This window comes from Microcebus murinus, chromosome 1 (genome assembly GCF_040939455.1).
Source record: "Microcebus murinus isolate Inina chromosome 1, M.murinus_Inina_mat1.0, whole genome shotgun sequence".
Classification (NCBI taxonomy): domain Eukaryota; kingdom Metazoa; phylum Chordata; class Mammalia; order Primates; family Cheirogaleidae; genus Microcebus; species Microcebus murinus.
The window spans coordinates 123557992-123572446 of record NC_134104.1 but is presented as its reverse complement, the minus strand read 5'-3'; the positions used below and the strand labels follow the sequence as shown (position 1 = coordinate 123572446).

At 39.9% G+C, this 14455-nt stretch overlaps 1 protein-coding gene across 2 annotated transcripts in view; it reads right to left on the bottom strand.

Moving 5' to 3' along the window:
- The window catches only part of CPNE4 (copine 4), a 448003-nt gene that overhangs the window by 340504 nt on the left and 93044 nt on the right, over positions 1-14455 (bottom strand). For both annotated transcript variants that reach the window (XM_012766878.2, XM_076005366.1), the window contains exon 2: positions 7894-8074. In XM_012766878.2, the coding sequence (XP_012622332.2) occupies positions 7894-8074 (181 nt within the window). The remainder of the gene's footprint in view (positions 1-7893; positions 8075-14455) is intronic.

The window sequence follows — 14455 nt, the reverse complement described above, 5'->3', positions numbered from 1 at the left end:
AATTGACTTAATTTTCATTTTTTAGCTCTGTTTGTGTCCACAACTGGGAGGTTAACTGTGTTTCAGAGACCTAGCCAAAGGGGTGCAGAAGTGTAGTCTAAACTCAAATACCTCTGGGCCCACTTAGGTAGGGAAGTGAGTGAAGCAGCCTGACTAGCAGGAAGCACAAGGAAAAACCTCATAATTCTGTTAAGGAGGGAAGCTGCTAATTATCACAGCTCATTGTTGCCATAAGATTACTCAAAAGAAACCAGAAATCTGAGGTTTTATGAAAAGTCTTATCTTTAAGTTTTGGCAACTATTACAAGACTTGTTAGAATAATGTAAGACCACACAAAATATGTCTGCAGGCTACAGAGAGGCCACCAGCTTCAAGTTTGCAACCTTTAATAAAATAGAAAGAGCATGAGTTTTGGAATCAACCAGATTCCAGCTTTACTATTTGCTAGTTGTATGACCCTGGGCAATTTATTAATTCTGCCTAAGCCTCAGTTTCCTTTTCTGGTTAGTAAAGCCTATATTGCAGAGTAGTTATAAGGATAGAATATATGTAAAATGACTAATGAATACATAACTGATACCAACACATTTTGATAGCTACTTTGTCACCAACTAAATGTTCATATTGCCTATCCCATTTTCATAAAAGTTCTAGACTTTGGAGCAATGGGAAATTGAGTATCTTAAGTACAGGTGAAGCTGCTGTTTTGAGCTTTATCCTCAGGGCCCAATATACAAAAGGGTGATGCCCCACTACTGTCCCAAGCATGGGCAAGACTTGTTTCATAGAGCTCTTCCACGAACTCTCTAGCCAAGAAAAAATTTGCTTCGAAAGTTCACAACCCACTTCTTTGGGAGTAGACAAGCTCACCATCATGGGCACACATTTCCTTTTCTGTGCTGCTAACAGGAACGCTAGATCATATGGCAACCAAACCCTATGTCTGGGTAGATGAGGGTGGGGAGGAAAAAGAGAAAGTAAAGAATAGTGGAGGAATGGAAGAGTGATTGATTTGTAGCCCTAACTGTAGAAAGATAGCCTAGGCACCCTTGAGATGGTCTATTCACTGTACACTTAGGGAAAGGAATTAAGACATTGTTTTGAGCCCTCTTTCTCAAGGTCACGTGACTGTCTAAGACTCCAGCCCTCTGTCTCTAAGGTGGAGTGAGTTCTACTGGACACTAAGGTCTTTGAGAACACAAGCCACATCTTTTTAATAATCCTCAATACATGCTGGGGTACAAAACCTGTGTTTCTTTTTCACAGGGCTATTACCAGCAACAAATGCCATAACGTAATTAGATGGACTTTGTGAATATAAAGTGTTATATAGATATATTATTATTAATATTATAAGCAATAATCTTATATTAGAATCCACTGATATGTGATGTTAGATAGAACCACACTGATTATTGCTAACAATTATTACCAACAATTCACCAAGACCCATGATTCATCATAACATGTTTTCATATGGAATCGATCCAAGGGTAATTAGTTCTCAGAATTACTGAGAGCTTCTTATGAAGGAGCCCAATAATTATATATTAACATTAAATGGGAAAATGGAATTAATGGTGTATAGAGCAACATCTTAGACGTTTGGAAAACCAATCGGTTTTCCCAATGAGGACAAGTATGCTGTCACTCATAGGCTCTCTGCCAAGGGCCACACAATCATGAGCTTGGCTCTGCTTCATGGAAAATATCCAGCCATGCCCAGGAATAAAGCATGTGCTCCAGTGAATTGAATAGAAGTCTTTAGTTCACAAGGGTCCTTGCCTTTTGAACCTATGAGAACTGTTCATTTATTCCACTTGGTTATGATGTTCAGTTCCAGAAGTTAAGGAGCACATCAGTACTCACCAAAAGACAGGAGGAAATTATTTCTACTCCTCAGTGGAAGATGAAGAACATTCTAAATTATCATTACACTTAACTGTCACCAAACATTGTCATCATTATATGCCAAGGGTGAGTGTAAAGGGATTTTTAAAAAATGAGTATGGTCCTAAACTAGGGAATTGAAATGCTAAGTCTAAAACTCTCAGTTTGGAATGTATTTCCAAGTTGTAAATTTTCTCTTCCCACTTTTCTATCAGTAAAAATCATGGCCATTACTAAAGATTTACTGAAAGTTTTCCCCCAGTAAAAACACCATCCGATTTTGAAATTCTGGAAGGAAACACAACCACCTTCTCTGAATTCTCAATCCTTAGACATATATCCCAAACACTGCTGGTCTGACAAAAGCAACAATCTTTTCTGCATTTCAGAACAACTGATTTCCAATATTTCAAAGACATAGCAATTCATTCCCATTGACCCTTAATAACGTTAACAGCAACAGAAGATCAGCTTATAGGTCTTATTGAGTCTAAAAATCAGGCTTACATTTTTATGACTTACTTTAGAGGTCAAATGTTTTCTTCCCTTATTAACAAATTATAGCCAATCAAAAGAACAAATATTTCCCCTTCATGTGGGAAGCCCAACTGAAGGTAGTTGTGACTATTACAGGAATAATCTGAGCTATAAACCAAGTATCACAGGGCCCTTTCTCTGCTGGAATTCCATTAGAAGAAGTACAGTCCAGCAATCACACGTAACAAAAAAGAAATGTTAATTTCTAGTTACATCTCCCCCCAAAAATTTAAGCTATAAAATTAATTGTCCATGGTAATTTCTTTTTTAAGAGACAGGGTCTCACTATGTTGTCCAGGCTGGCCTTGAACTCCCAGGCTCAAGCAATCCTCTTGCCTCAGCCTCCCAAGTAGCTAGGACTACAGACTCACGCCAACACACCCACCTGTCATAGCATTTTTACAAACCCTTTTTCTTTTCCTCTCCACCCTAGCCAAATTCTCTAGCATACCAAAGATGCTTCTGGAATCACACTGGCTACTTAGGTTTACATTTAAATTAATTAAAATTAAATAATAATTATTTAATTAATAATTAAATAATTAAAATTAAATAATATTAATTAAAATTAAATAATCCAAAATGTGATTCTTCAGCTACAATAGCTACCTTTCAAGTGCTAAATAGCCACATGTGACTAGTGTCTATTTTATTGGACAGTGCAGACACAGAACATTTTCATAATCGTTGGGAATTCTGTTGGAGAGTGCTTATCTAGATAGAGACTCTCTTTTGCTAAACTTTAAAATTCTCCCTGGGCCGGGCGCGGTGGCTCACGCCTGTAATCCTAGCACTCTGGGAGGCCGAGGCGGGCGGATTGCTCAAGGTCAGGAGTTCAAAACCAGCCTGAGCGAGACCCCGTCTCTACCATAAAAATAGAAAGAAATTAATTGGCCAACTAATATATATAATATAAAAATCAGCCGGGCATGGTGGCTCGTGCCTGTAGTCCCAGCTACTCGGGAGGCTGAGGCAGGAGGATCGCTTGAGCCCAGGAGATTGAGGTTGCTGTGAGCTAGGATGACGCCACGGCACTCACTCTAGCCTGGGCAAGAAAGCGAGACTCTGTCTCAAAAAAAAAAAAATAAATAAATAAAATAAAAAAATAAAATTCTCCCTGAAAGATAGGCTCACCTTGCTTTTCTCTCTCTCACCCTGATACCCCTCAACAATCTCTTCATTATGCATATCAGTTTAGTCTCTGGGTTTGCTATTTTTTTCTTCACTTAGCCAATTGCCAGATTCCCCATAAAGAAAACACCCTGGAAACTGACACAGCCAGCATGAATTCTCTTATGTAAGGCTTTCATTTGATTCTATAATTCTGTATATAGAAACCTCTTTGGAAATCCAGACATTTTCCAGTGGGTGGAAACAGAAAAATGCACACATCAATAAATCTTGTTCATGTGCACTGTTCATGCTTGCTAACCTTCACTAAATGTAATAGCAGAGCTAAATGATTTAAATAGGCTGTCAGGTGCTTCTCATTTCTACCATAGGTGTGGAATAGAGACCATTCATTGAACTTTTATAGAAAAGTGGGAGTTGGCACAAAATAAATATGCACTACTTGATGATGACTGAATGATTTTCCAAGTTATCGTGAGTTGTTAGAAGGTTCATATGTTGGTCATTCACCTCTTTGCTCTCAAATGCATTCTATATCCTCTCTCTGTAAACCTTGTCAACTGGCTTCCAGCAAGGTTTGCCCAATGGAAGGTACTGATGAGAGCAATGGAAGGGAGATGCCAGGGTAACCCCACCTCCCTTCTAGGAAGCATTTCCAGCACCATCTGCATCTCCTCTATTTTTCTGCTTCTTACCAGATAGGCCCTTCTTCCATGGATCCAACTTCTGTTAGGTGACCCAGCTGCTTGGTTCTAGTACTACTATCTACTCCTTTTGTCCTCCTTGCCCACTGGTGTGCTGGTAAATTTTTAACAACTGGCTCTCTTAGAGGGGGAGAGGGGAAGAGAAGAAGTCCTGATTTGAAATGTTTGCCAGTGTCCATGGTGTAAATACAGCCTATCTTGCTGTATATTTATTTAACAAACTGTTCTCAGGAGACTATACAAGGTAACTCCAGCACATTACTGCTCCAGCCCTAAGCAAAGTAGTAGCTTCCTGTGGTGAATCTCTGGGTTCTCTCACAGCTCTGTTTAGTTTCTCAGTATTTTTAACTCCCTTATTGCTAGTTACCTGAATTAAATTATTTCTATTAGCTATCTGGCATTATATCCTAACTGCATATTGTTAAGAGAGTAGAATTTGTTAGAGAAGTGCTTCTCAAAGTACGAGAATATAAATGAACCATAGGACAAGCATGCTGGAAATTAAGCTGATATCATTGGTTATAAAGAGTGAGACTTTCTAGATGAAGTGCTAAAGGAAGCAGTGAATCAATTTACATTGTGGCATAGCTCCTTATCTCACTATACACTGGTGACAAAGTGTGTGGGCTGCTAGTTGTGTGCAGACCACACTTTGGGTAACACTGTAATAGAGCACTTTGGAAAAGCAATTTGGCAATATGTATCAAAAGCCTCAAAAGCGTCCCATCCTTTGTATCACCAGTTCTACATTAACAGAATCTCTTCTAGGAACTCATCCAAAAAGAAGGGAAAAGCCATATGTACAAAGAAGTTCATTACAGTATTCCTTAAAATAGAGTATATTTGAAGCGATTTCAAAGAGAAAAAAATAGAAAATGATTACTTAAATCTATTTAATGGGCTATTACGCATTTTTATAAATTACAATTTTCAATATTGTGTCAATATGAAAAAAAGTATATAGTACTAGGCAATAAAATCAGGAAAGAAAATTTTACATACATGATGAGAATCATATAAGAATATGTATGCTATAAGGAAAAGAATGAAAAGAAATATATAAAATAATAGTTGAATTATGTAAAGGAAGCATTAGAAGATGGATTCTTTCCTCTAATTTTCAAAGAGTGACTTTTTTATAATGTAGGCATTCCATTAGTTTTGTCAAATAAAAAGTTTTAAAAAGATCTACCAAAAAAGTTAATAAGAAAATTTAGAAGAAAAAATATATATTAAGACACCCATGAATACTGTTTTAGTTTACGATATAAACCTTGGATGGGTCTGAAGTTAAATTAAGACCCCCAATCTGCCCATCTGTCATTCATTCCCCATGCATGTTGCCTCCTTACCTGAATTTCATCTGCTCACCAACCGCTATCAAACCTCTCTTTCAGAGAGGTGGCTGAAATTACATATATACTTACAAGTAAATATGCTGCCTTTCATGTCTTTTGAGCCTTCTTCCTACTATAGAGTGGACGACTGTCCCTTAGAGGAGCACCTGCCAGCAATTTGTAAACAGATGGAAGTATTGAAGGCCTGAAGAGTTGGTCCCACGAGATCCAAAACAGGTCTATACTTGCTCTGCTTTGCTTGGTTTTAAATTCCTTACCCACTGAGTACTTGGTTCCCTTGAAAGGACAACAACTGCTTCCTCTGCTATACTCTCTTTTTCTCCCTATTCTCCTATTCACCTCAGACTAGATCTTTAACACTGCTTAATTTAAAAGGCACACCTAAAAGCAAAAAACAAACAAACAAACAAAAACTTAAAAACCAGTCTTCATCCAATTTTTCTACTTTTAAATAAACAAACAATACCCAATGGCAGAATTCAAACCACCAAAGACCAACATCTGTGTGCACCATAAGTATAAAATAACAATAAATATCTCAGGTTCTAGAGCTCAATTGCCTGGGTTTAAATATTAGATTTTCCACTTACAACCTGGCTGCTTTTGGCCAAATCCTTAATCTTTCTGTCTCTCAGTTTCCTCATTTGTGAAATGCAGATAATATCTCATAAAATTGTTGCAAAGATTAAATTAGTTATTTCACATAAAGCACTTAGAACAGAGCCTGGCACTTGATGCATATTCAATAAAGTTTAGCTCATATTGTTTTAAGTTCTTACTCCAAAAAATAAGTATTGCATGATGTAGCCCCTGTAAGGCAGGCCTCCCTGCCCTTCCCCAGGTACCACCAAATCTGCATGAGCATCAGTTAGAGAACCTGCTGGTCAAATGTAGCATAGTTGATACAAAGATCCCCATTGTTTTTCCTAGAGCTTTTTTCCACTGGGTCCATGATCGGTTTGAGTTTCACAGGCACAAAAATGAGTAAAACCTTCCCAGAATAAACTTTTAAAAAAAAGAAAAAGCTAAGTTAGCTCTTGACAATTTGGGAGCCCAAGCTCTTTGGAGAATGATTCACAGTGATACCATTCTATTTACACCACTGCCCAGTGAGCGGCCATGCACAAACATAGCAAGGAGTGTGCGCTAGGAAACATTCTGAGTGCATATTCTACACATGCATTTTTGGGGATGTTTGAATGTGGTTTGACTACCTTCCAAAGCCAGTTAAAACTGGGCTGGTAGGCCTTCGTCTCCTTCCTCCCATTTCTGCCACCCTAATATTCTTACTGCTGAATATACTCATGATCTCCACAAGCAGGATTCATCTTTTTCCAGTCCCCAGCCAACTCAGACCAAGGCATCACATCCAACTCAGTCCCACTGACCCATCGGGCTTGGAATGAGTCACTCCTGTAGCCCTGAGGGCTGGGTTCCATTAGCACTGTTTGGGTCCCACATGGCTCTCTTGGATCTAAAACATTCTCCAGAACCTACGTTTCTTCACAAAGCTGTGAATTGTCCTGTGTTAGCTCTTCCACCACTACCCTATATGGGGCTTGGTCAAAGAACTGGCCTTCAGTCTTGGTCCCTACTCCTCAGTTCTGGCCAACTTCCCTGAATAGTAGGTCCTCCAGCCCAGCTCCCAGGATCAGAGCCGGCTCCACTGCAGACTACTGGCCAGGGATTAAACAGGACTGACCTGCTCATACATGTCCTCCTGGTTCCCTCTCTCAATCCAGAACCCCTGGAAAGGACTCTTGTCTACTATACTCATTCCATCTGAGTAGTCACTTCTCTTCCAACCCCAGAAAACATGTCCCCTCAGAGCTACCATTCCCAGAATTCTAAGTGAGCCTAATCCGAACTCTGTCTTGGCCACAAGACTTTATCTCTAGACTCAATTTCTGGAGCATCAGCTTTCTCACCCCAGACCAGCCTGGGGTCTAGATTAATGTCTGTGCCTCACCCCCTTGTTGCCTATCCTTTGCCAACAACTGGGCATGGGACAAAGAGCATTCTGTGAATATTTCTTGTTAATTGAAAAAAGAAAACTCCCCAGAAGTCTTAGGCTCATGAATTACAGGCAAATTTCAAAATATCCACAGCCTCAAAATAGCCACAGCAAAACATCATGATACAAATGGAAACATGATCATATTCATTTCTTGAATTTTCCATCTCATCAAGATAAACCACCCGAAGACAGGAAATGTCAAAACACTTAGAACCAGCCATCCTGCCATGCTTCTGTCCATGCGGACATGCTTACCTCAAACCACTGCCCGTGAGACTGCATCTTGAGGATGACACAGGGGTCTGGTTTGGAAAGGGCATCTCTGTCGGAAATGCCTTTGCATGCCACACGCAGCTCCACTTTGGTCAGGCAGGGGCTGTTGAAGATTCCCAGCGTGTTGGCAGCTGACTCGTAAATGTTGCTCATCTTCTTCATTCTGTTTTAGGCACGTAAAAGAAGGAAAAAAAGACACACTAATCACTGTAGCATTTGTCAAAGGAAAAGCCCCCCTAGTCACCCTTCAGGAAATTGATACACAGTTTCAAATATCAAAGGTGTATTTATTATCTCACTTTCCAACCTTATGACATAACTCCAGTGAAACAAATCAAAAACCAACAATAACAACAAAAACAGGCATTGGTGCAGACTTGACTAAGAACACTCTTTCCCTGTATGATTTGCATACATTTGCATAGTAGAATTTTTAGTCTGTGAAACAAAATTAATGAATTAGTGCAGTAGACTGCAAACTGCAATCCAGCTCTCAATTAAGTGCATGGCTTTTGTGAGATTTTACAGATTTGTTGGTTAATCAATTTAATAACATCTCAAGTTTTTAAGACTCCCTAAAAATCCAACATTCCTCCTATGTTACAGTGCAGAGAAGTATATTGTTTCACCTGAAGAAACAGCCCAAATTTCCCATCCTTAAAACCTGGCCCATGTCAAGATGCCATCAGCAAGCCAGCTGCAAGAGGCTCAGTGTCTGAGTTCCTGCCTGATATGCAAAAGTCTATTCTTACCTTTCCCTTCCCCACTCCCACCTGCCACATCAGAACTCAGAATCAAAAAGCGGCAAGTGAAAGGAGAGGAAAAGCACAAAGCATATGATTCTGAACTCATGGAAACAGCAGCTACATATAACACAGCAGGCCAACGACACTTTGCATCACAGAGACCCAGGATACAGGGATCCACCAGAGGCCACCAGCACTCTTCTCCTCCTCTGAGTGTAAGAACATTAGAAAATTTTTTTCAGGAGCAAAATTCAATAACCCTCTCATGGAACACTGTGTCCCTATAGATTCTCGTTAGAAAAATGATAATGGCTTCCTCAACCTCGCATGGCGTTGGTGGCTTATAGTGGAATTTCTTCATCTATAAAATGGGGATAACCCCTCCCTCTCTCCTTCCCTTCCTTCACAGATATTTAGTGAGCTTCCCTTTGGTACTAGCACCTTACTAGGTTCAAGTTGAGTACACCATGCCACCTCGTTTACAGGGAGGTGGCTGTGCCTCAGTGTCCCCGCACATACTCACATACATGAACAAAGTTTTATTGTAACAAAGGTGTGCTCATTCATTTACACATTATCTGTGGTTGCTTTCACTACAATGGCAGAGTTGAGTAATTGCCCACAAAGCTTGAAATATTTACTATGTGGCCCTCTTCAAAAAGTGTTTGTTCAGCTCAGTTCTAAAATATCAGGTAAGGAGAATTTGTAGTCGGGGAAAGTTGCAATTCCATTTCAGTATGTGTTGTGGAATTAGTTTGAGGATGAGAGCTGCTCTATCTTCTACCAAACTGAACATTAATAGAGACTTTGGGATATTTGTTTCTCTACCTATGAGAAAATTCAAGCTGAGAGAGGACTGGCAGCTTGCCCACACCATGCAATTATTCTAAAGGCAGAGCTGGGGCTGGAATGCTAGTTTTTTATGCTGTTTTTATACAGGTAAAACCTTTAGCTAGATAACTGTTCAAATCTACAAGGAATAGTGGCTATAACAACTTTCCTTGACTTATTTCAACCTCCATACAGTTATATTTCCCTTCTATTTTTAAATAAATTTTATTCAAATATAGAATATATGCAAGTCATACATCCACAGCTTAATAAATTATTGTTGTTCCATTTTTACAAGTTATGAGCAGACCAATAATTAAAGCAACATAGGTGACAGAGTGTATATGAAATGAAATTTATAAGAAAGCAAAGGGAGGGAAGGAATTAGCTAGTGGGAAGATGGCTTTGTGTTTAGACAGGTTTGGACGTATGTTATGAACTCTATCAATGTTTTGATAAGGACAGCTGATTCTTCTATCAATGTCTTCCTGAATTCTGCTTTTCTCAATGCCTTAACTGGCTCCTTGGAATCTACATTCCTCTTCTACAGTTTTGACTGGCCTCTCCTGTATCTATGAGCCATCTCTGCCTCTGTCCCTAATCTTGAAGGCTCATGCCCATGCCCACCCCCTTCTAGACTCACTGACTGTATTCTACAGCACACAAGCTTCTATAGTTGGGAAATCTTCCTGAATATGCATCTTAATTATGAAGTATAATGCAAAAAAAAAAAAATACTCTGTCAGGGAGACACGGAGTTCCAGATTGAAATCTTGGCTCCTCTCCTGACTATCCATGTGTCTTGGGCAAGGTCCTCAACCTCTTGGATAGTAACACCTACCTTGAAGAGTTGGTGTAAAGAGTAGATGAAATAATATATGTAATATGATTAGCACAATACTAGGTATATTGTAGATGCTCTAAAAGTGGTAACTATTATTATTGTATTCTGAGTTATCTCAAGATAAAAATCATTCATTCTCCTACTACCAACTGGAAATCTCTTAGAATTCTCACCACTGCTTTAACACCAAAGTTCTACTAACACATTTGAAGTCCTTCTGTCTTTGATGCCCAGACAATCTGGGCTTACCACACTCTACCTAAGAGCACACAACAGCCTCTCAGATTGGCAGTTTATCTGGGGATTCATACACATGAGCCAATAATTCTAACAGGTTCACAAGTCAAATAGTAAAACAAGGGTGCCAGTTCTAAGAATATTGTGAAGCTGCTTTATCAACTTACTGGGATAGGCACTTTACTCTTCAGTGTTTTTCCCAAAGCATTAGCTGTTTCCCTGGGAATCCTATATTCCACAGAAGCTCTTTCTTTATCCCTATGACACATGGTCACGTATCATGTGCAACTCACAAGGTACCAGATAGGAACTGCAGAAGTCCCACAATGCAGAGGGATCAAAGGTCTCATCCTCATTCATTTATTTATTTTCAGGTTAGGACAACAGTTTTGGTTCACAGGTACCTGGTTATGTGGATTTCAGACAATAATATCTAGTTTTAACTATCCCTCTCTTGCAAATGTATTATAGCCAAGAAATCTCTGACTATAATACAATGATGCAGGTGAGAAAACACCATGAAATGGCAGAGGTGACAGGTCTACTCCTAGTCTGAGGTTTCCATCAGCCTTTGTACTTTCTTAAAAATGGTAGCAATATAATCACATGAGTTAAAAGTTGCCAAAAAAATTTAAAATTATCAAGCCTTCTTGAAAAAATGAGTTGACACACACAATCATTGATGGAATACCCCACACCAAGTGTATGTAGTACTTACTCTGAATTATTAATGATAATAAATTTAAATAGTTTATAAAAGAATGAATGAATGAATGAACTGGAGGCACATGTTTAGGGATGTTTTTATCAACAGAGTACATGATCCAGCAATTTTACAGATCGCTTCTTTAAGCAATGGGAAACACTTGGAGGATTTGGAGCTGGAAACAGACGTGAGCAAATAAGTGTTTTATAAAGGTCCATCTGGTGCCAATATGATGGCTGGACTGGAGGGGAGAAAAAGGTTGTGCATGCATAAGGCTGTTATGCTGGCCATTTCTATTCCTCCCCTTCCCTTGAGTCTCCTTCCTTCTCTCTGCTCAGGGGCCTGAAAGGCTGGTATCCATTGACTGCCAGCACAGTGTTGGCAAGTTTCCTGTTGGGGTTGACTTTAGTCAATGCAGACCTGGGAAAGAGAAGAGAGAACAGCATATTTCTTCCCAAATTCTACCCTGATCCTTAGCAGTGGCCAAGCTAATGGCCATAGCTCTATCTCCAAGGCTCCAGCTCTCCCTGGTCCTCAGTAACACCACTTCCTCCACTTGCTCCTTCAGGCTTTGGGTGGCAATGGTTTCCTGCTAAGAGATTCTCTCCATTGTTGGCTTTAATGAAATGGCCATGTCGGGAAGGCAAGGAACTGGGGATAGCCTTTAGCCAATAGCCAAACAGAAACTGAGACCCTCATTCCAACAAGATGAAAGGAAGTGAATTCTGCCAACAACCATGTGAGCTTGGAAGTGGATCATTCCCCAGGTGAACCTCAGATGAGACCGCAGCCCTGGTTGACATCTACAGTGCAGCCTTATGAGACCCTGAAACAGCAAATCCAACTAACCAGTGACCATATTCCTCACTTATAGAAACTGTGGAGATAATAAATATGTGCTTTTAAGCTGCCAGGTTTGTAGAAATATTTGTATGCAAAAACAGATAACTAACACAAAGAGATCCAGGGTGTGTGTGTGTGTGTCTACAAACTCCTTTAGGTCAGGAACTATTTCTTATACCTTACTGCATTCCCAGTAGTGCTTATGTGGATAATATTTGTGGACTGGTTATGAAACCAACCTAAACCTTCATCTATAGGGGGACAGGGTACAGGAAAGAAATGCAGGGACACTGAAATAAAGCTCCCAATTTTCATAGTCATACTCAGGATCCCCAGCTTACCTTCCTGTCTGTGCACAAATGAAAGCCCTGATCAGATATATTTAAGTTCACAAGCTTCTGTACCTGCCCGGAGGTAACAGCAGTCCTGACCTTGACTTTGGAGGTGATACACAGGCCAGTGAAGTCAAATTATTTGGCCTTGATTCAGATGAAGCTCACTGCTGAAACGTGATCACAAAGTATGGCTCTGTCAACGAGTGATCAGCTACCTCCAGCTCCAGATAAGTGGAGTAAACAAGCAATTTCACACTCTGTTAGAGAACAGGATTAATATGGCCAGATTATCAATACATTTTCCATGGCCTATTTAAATCCTCTTTGTTGCCTTTCATACAATACCCTGGTTTTATGGAGACTAATGTCTGCGGAGAATTATTTTGATGAAAGCTGACTTTTGGCCAATTTTAGAAGCAAATTATAATTGTCCTTTCACTCTGATAATTTAAGTTATAAAAAAATCACTACTTCAGCATATCCACGCTCTCTAACAGGACAAACTGATCCTGAAACTTAATTAGTTTCTGAATGAGTTGCAAACAACACAAAGACAATAGAGAGCTCAAGAGGAAAGGGAATCAGCTTGAGTTCACAGGGGAACCAATTGAGCAGAGCTTGTCTCAAGACTGTGTTAAGAATAAGTGCATAATCACTGTTCTGCTTGCGTTGGCTATATTCGGCCTTTTAAAATGTCACAGTACATCCCAGGAAGGCCCATGTGCTGGATGTCTCCATTGCACAACATTTCCATCTCTATTCGAGAGATGTGTAGAAGGCCTCTGCTGTGTGCCTGGTGCTGGGCTGGATCCTAGAGGCACTGAGCATCCATTCACTCAACCAGACATAAGCCAGCTATTAGTACACTGAGTCTTGTGAATCTGCTTCCTATTCAACATTCCTTACATCAAGAGTAGATCTACTCTTAGATTTACTCGTACGTTGCAAACACTGCACTGGACGCTGTGATGGATGAAGACACAGATGAGACAGTCTGCCTAGAGGTTCATATTCTGGAGCAGTGCTGCTCAGACTTCACCAGGGCCACAACCCACCTGGGGAGCTTGTTAAAATCAGTTTCTGTTTCAAGAGTCTGGAGTGGGGCCTCAGTTTCTGTTCCCAGATGTCGCTGATCCTGTTGGCCTGTGAACTACACCTTCAGTAATAGCAAGGTTGTTGAGTATAAACCAAGCATCTGGAAAGCAAGGCAAACTGCCCCAGAAGTTGCTTTTCTTAAGATCAGACACTCATATATGAGATGCAGATGACACAGAGGTAAGAGTGTGGATCTAGCATTGGAGTGAGTATCAGGGGTTGAGTCTCAGCTCTACTACCTACATGTTGTGTGACCTCGGTTACATTACTTGAATCCTCTGTTCCTTGGTTTCGTCATTTTTAAAATGAGGATAATAATAGTTCCCATTTTGTAAAGTAGTCTTTAGAATTAAATGAATTAATTCACATAAAGCCCCTAGAAAAGTGCCTGGGCCAAAGGCAACATTTGATAAATGCAAACTATTGTTATTGTTGTTGTTGTTGTTTTTAATTATACCATAAGTAGGTTCATGTAACATTGATCAATCTCCTATATATCTGCCCAGTATTCAACATTAAGTGATCAGGTCCTCAGGATAATTCTATGGTAGGTCTTATTAGGATGCCAATTTCATAGGTAAGAAACTACAGCTTAGAAAAGTTCAACAACTAAACATAGCTTCCAGCTACACAAAGTGGTGGATTTGAACCCAGAAACTTCAGGTGCAAAATTTGGGCCCTTAACCACTATGCATACTGCCTCCCTGTGAGTTAGCTGCTTAAGACTACTCTCAAAAAAGTGGCAAGTGAGGACATATACACACACCACACCTACCAAAATTCTCTTGGCCCACCTGGCTCATCTGAATGTCACATGCTGGCTGCCCACCTCCCCAAAACTCCCAGCACCCTTCTCTCAAAGTCCCCTAGACTTCTACATTCTTTTTTCCCCCTTCATGGAGAGTCC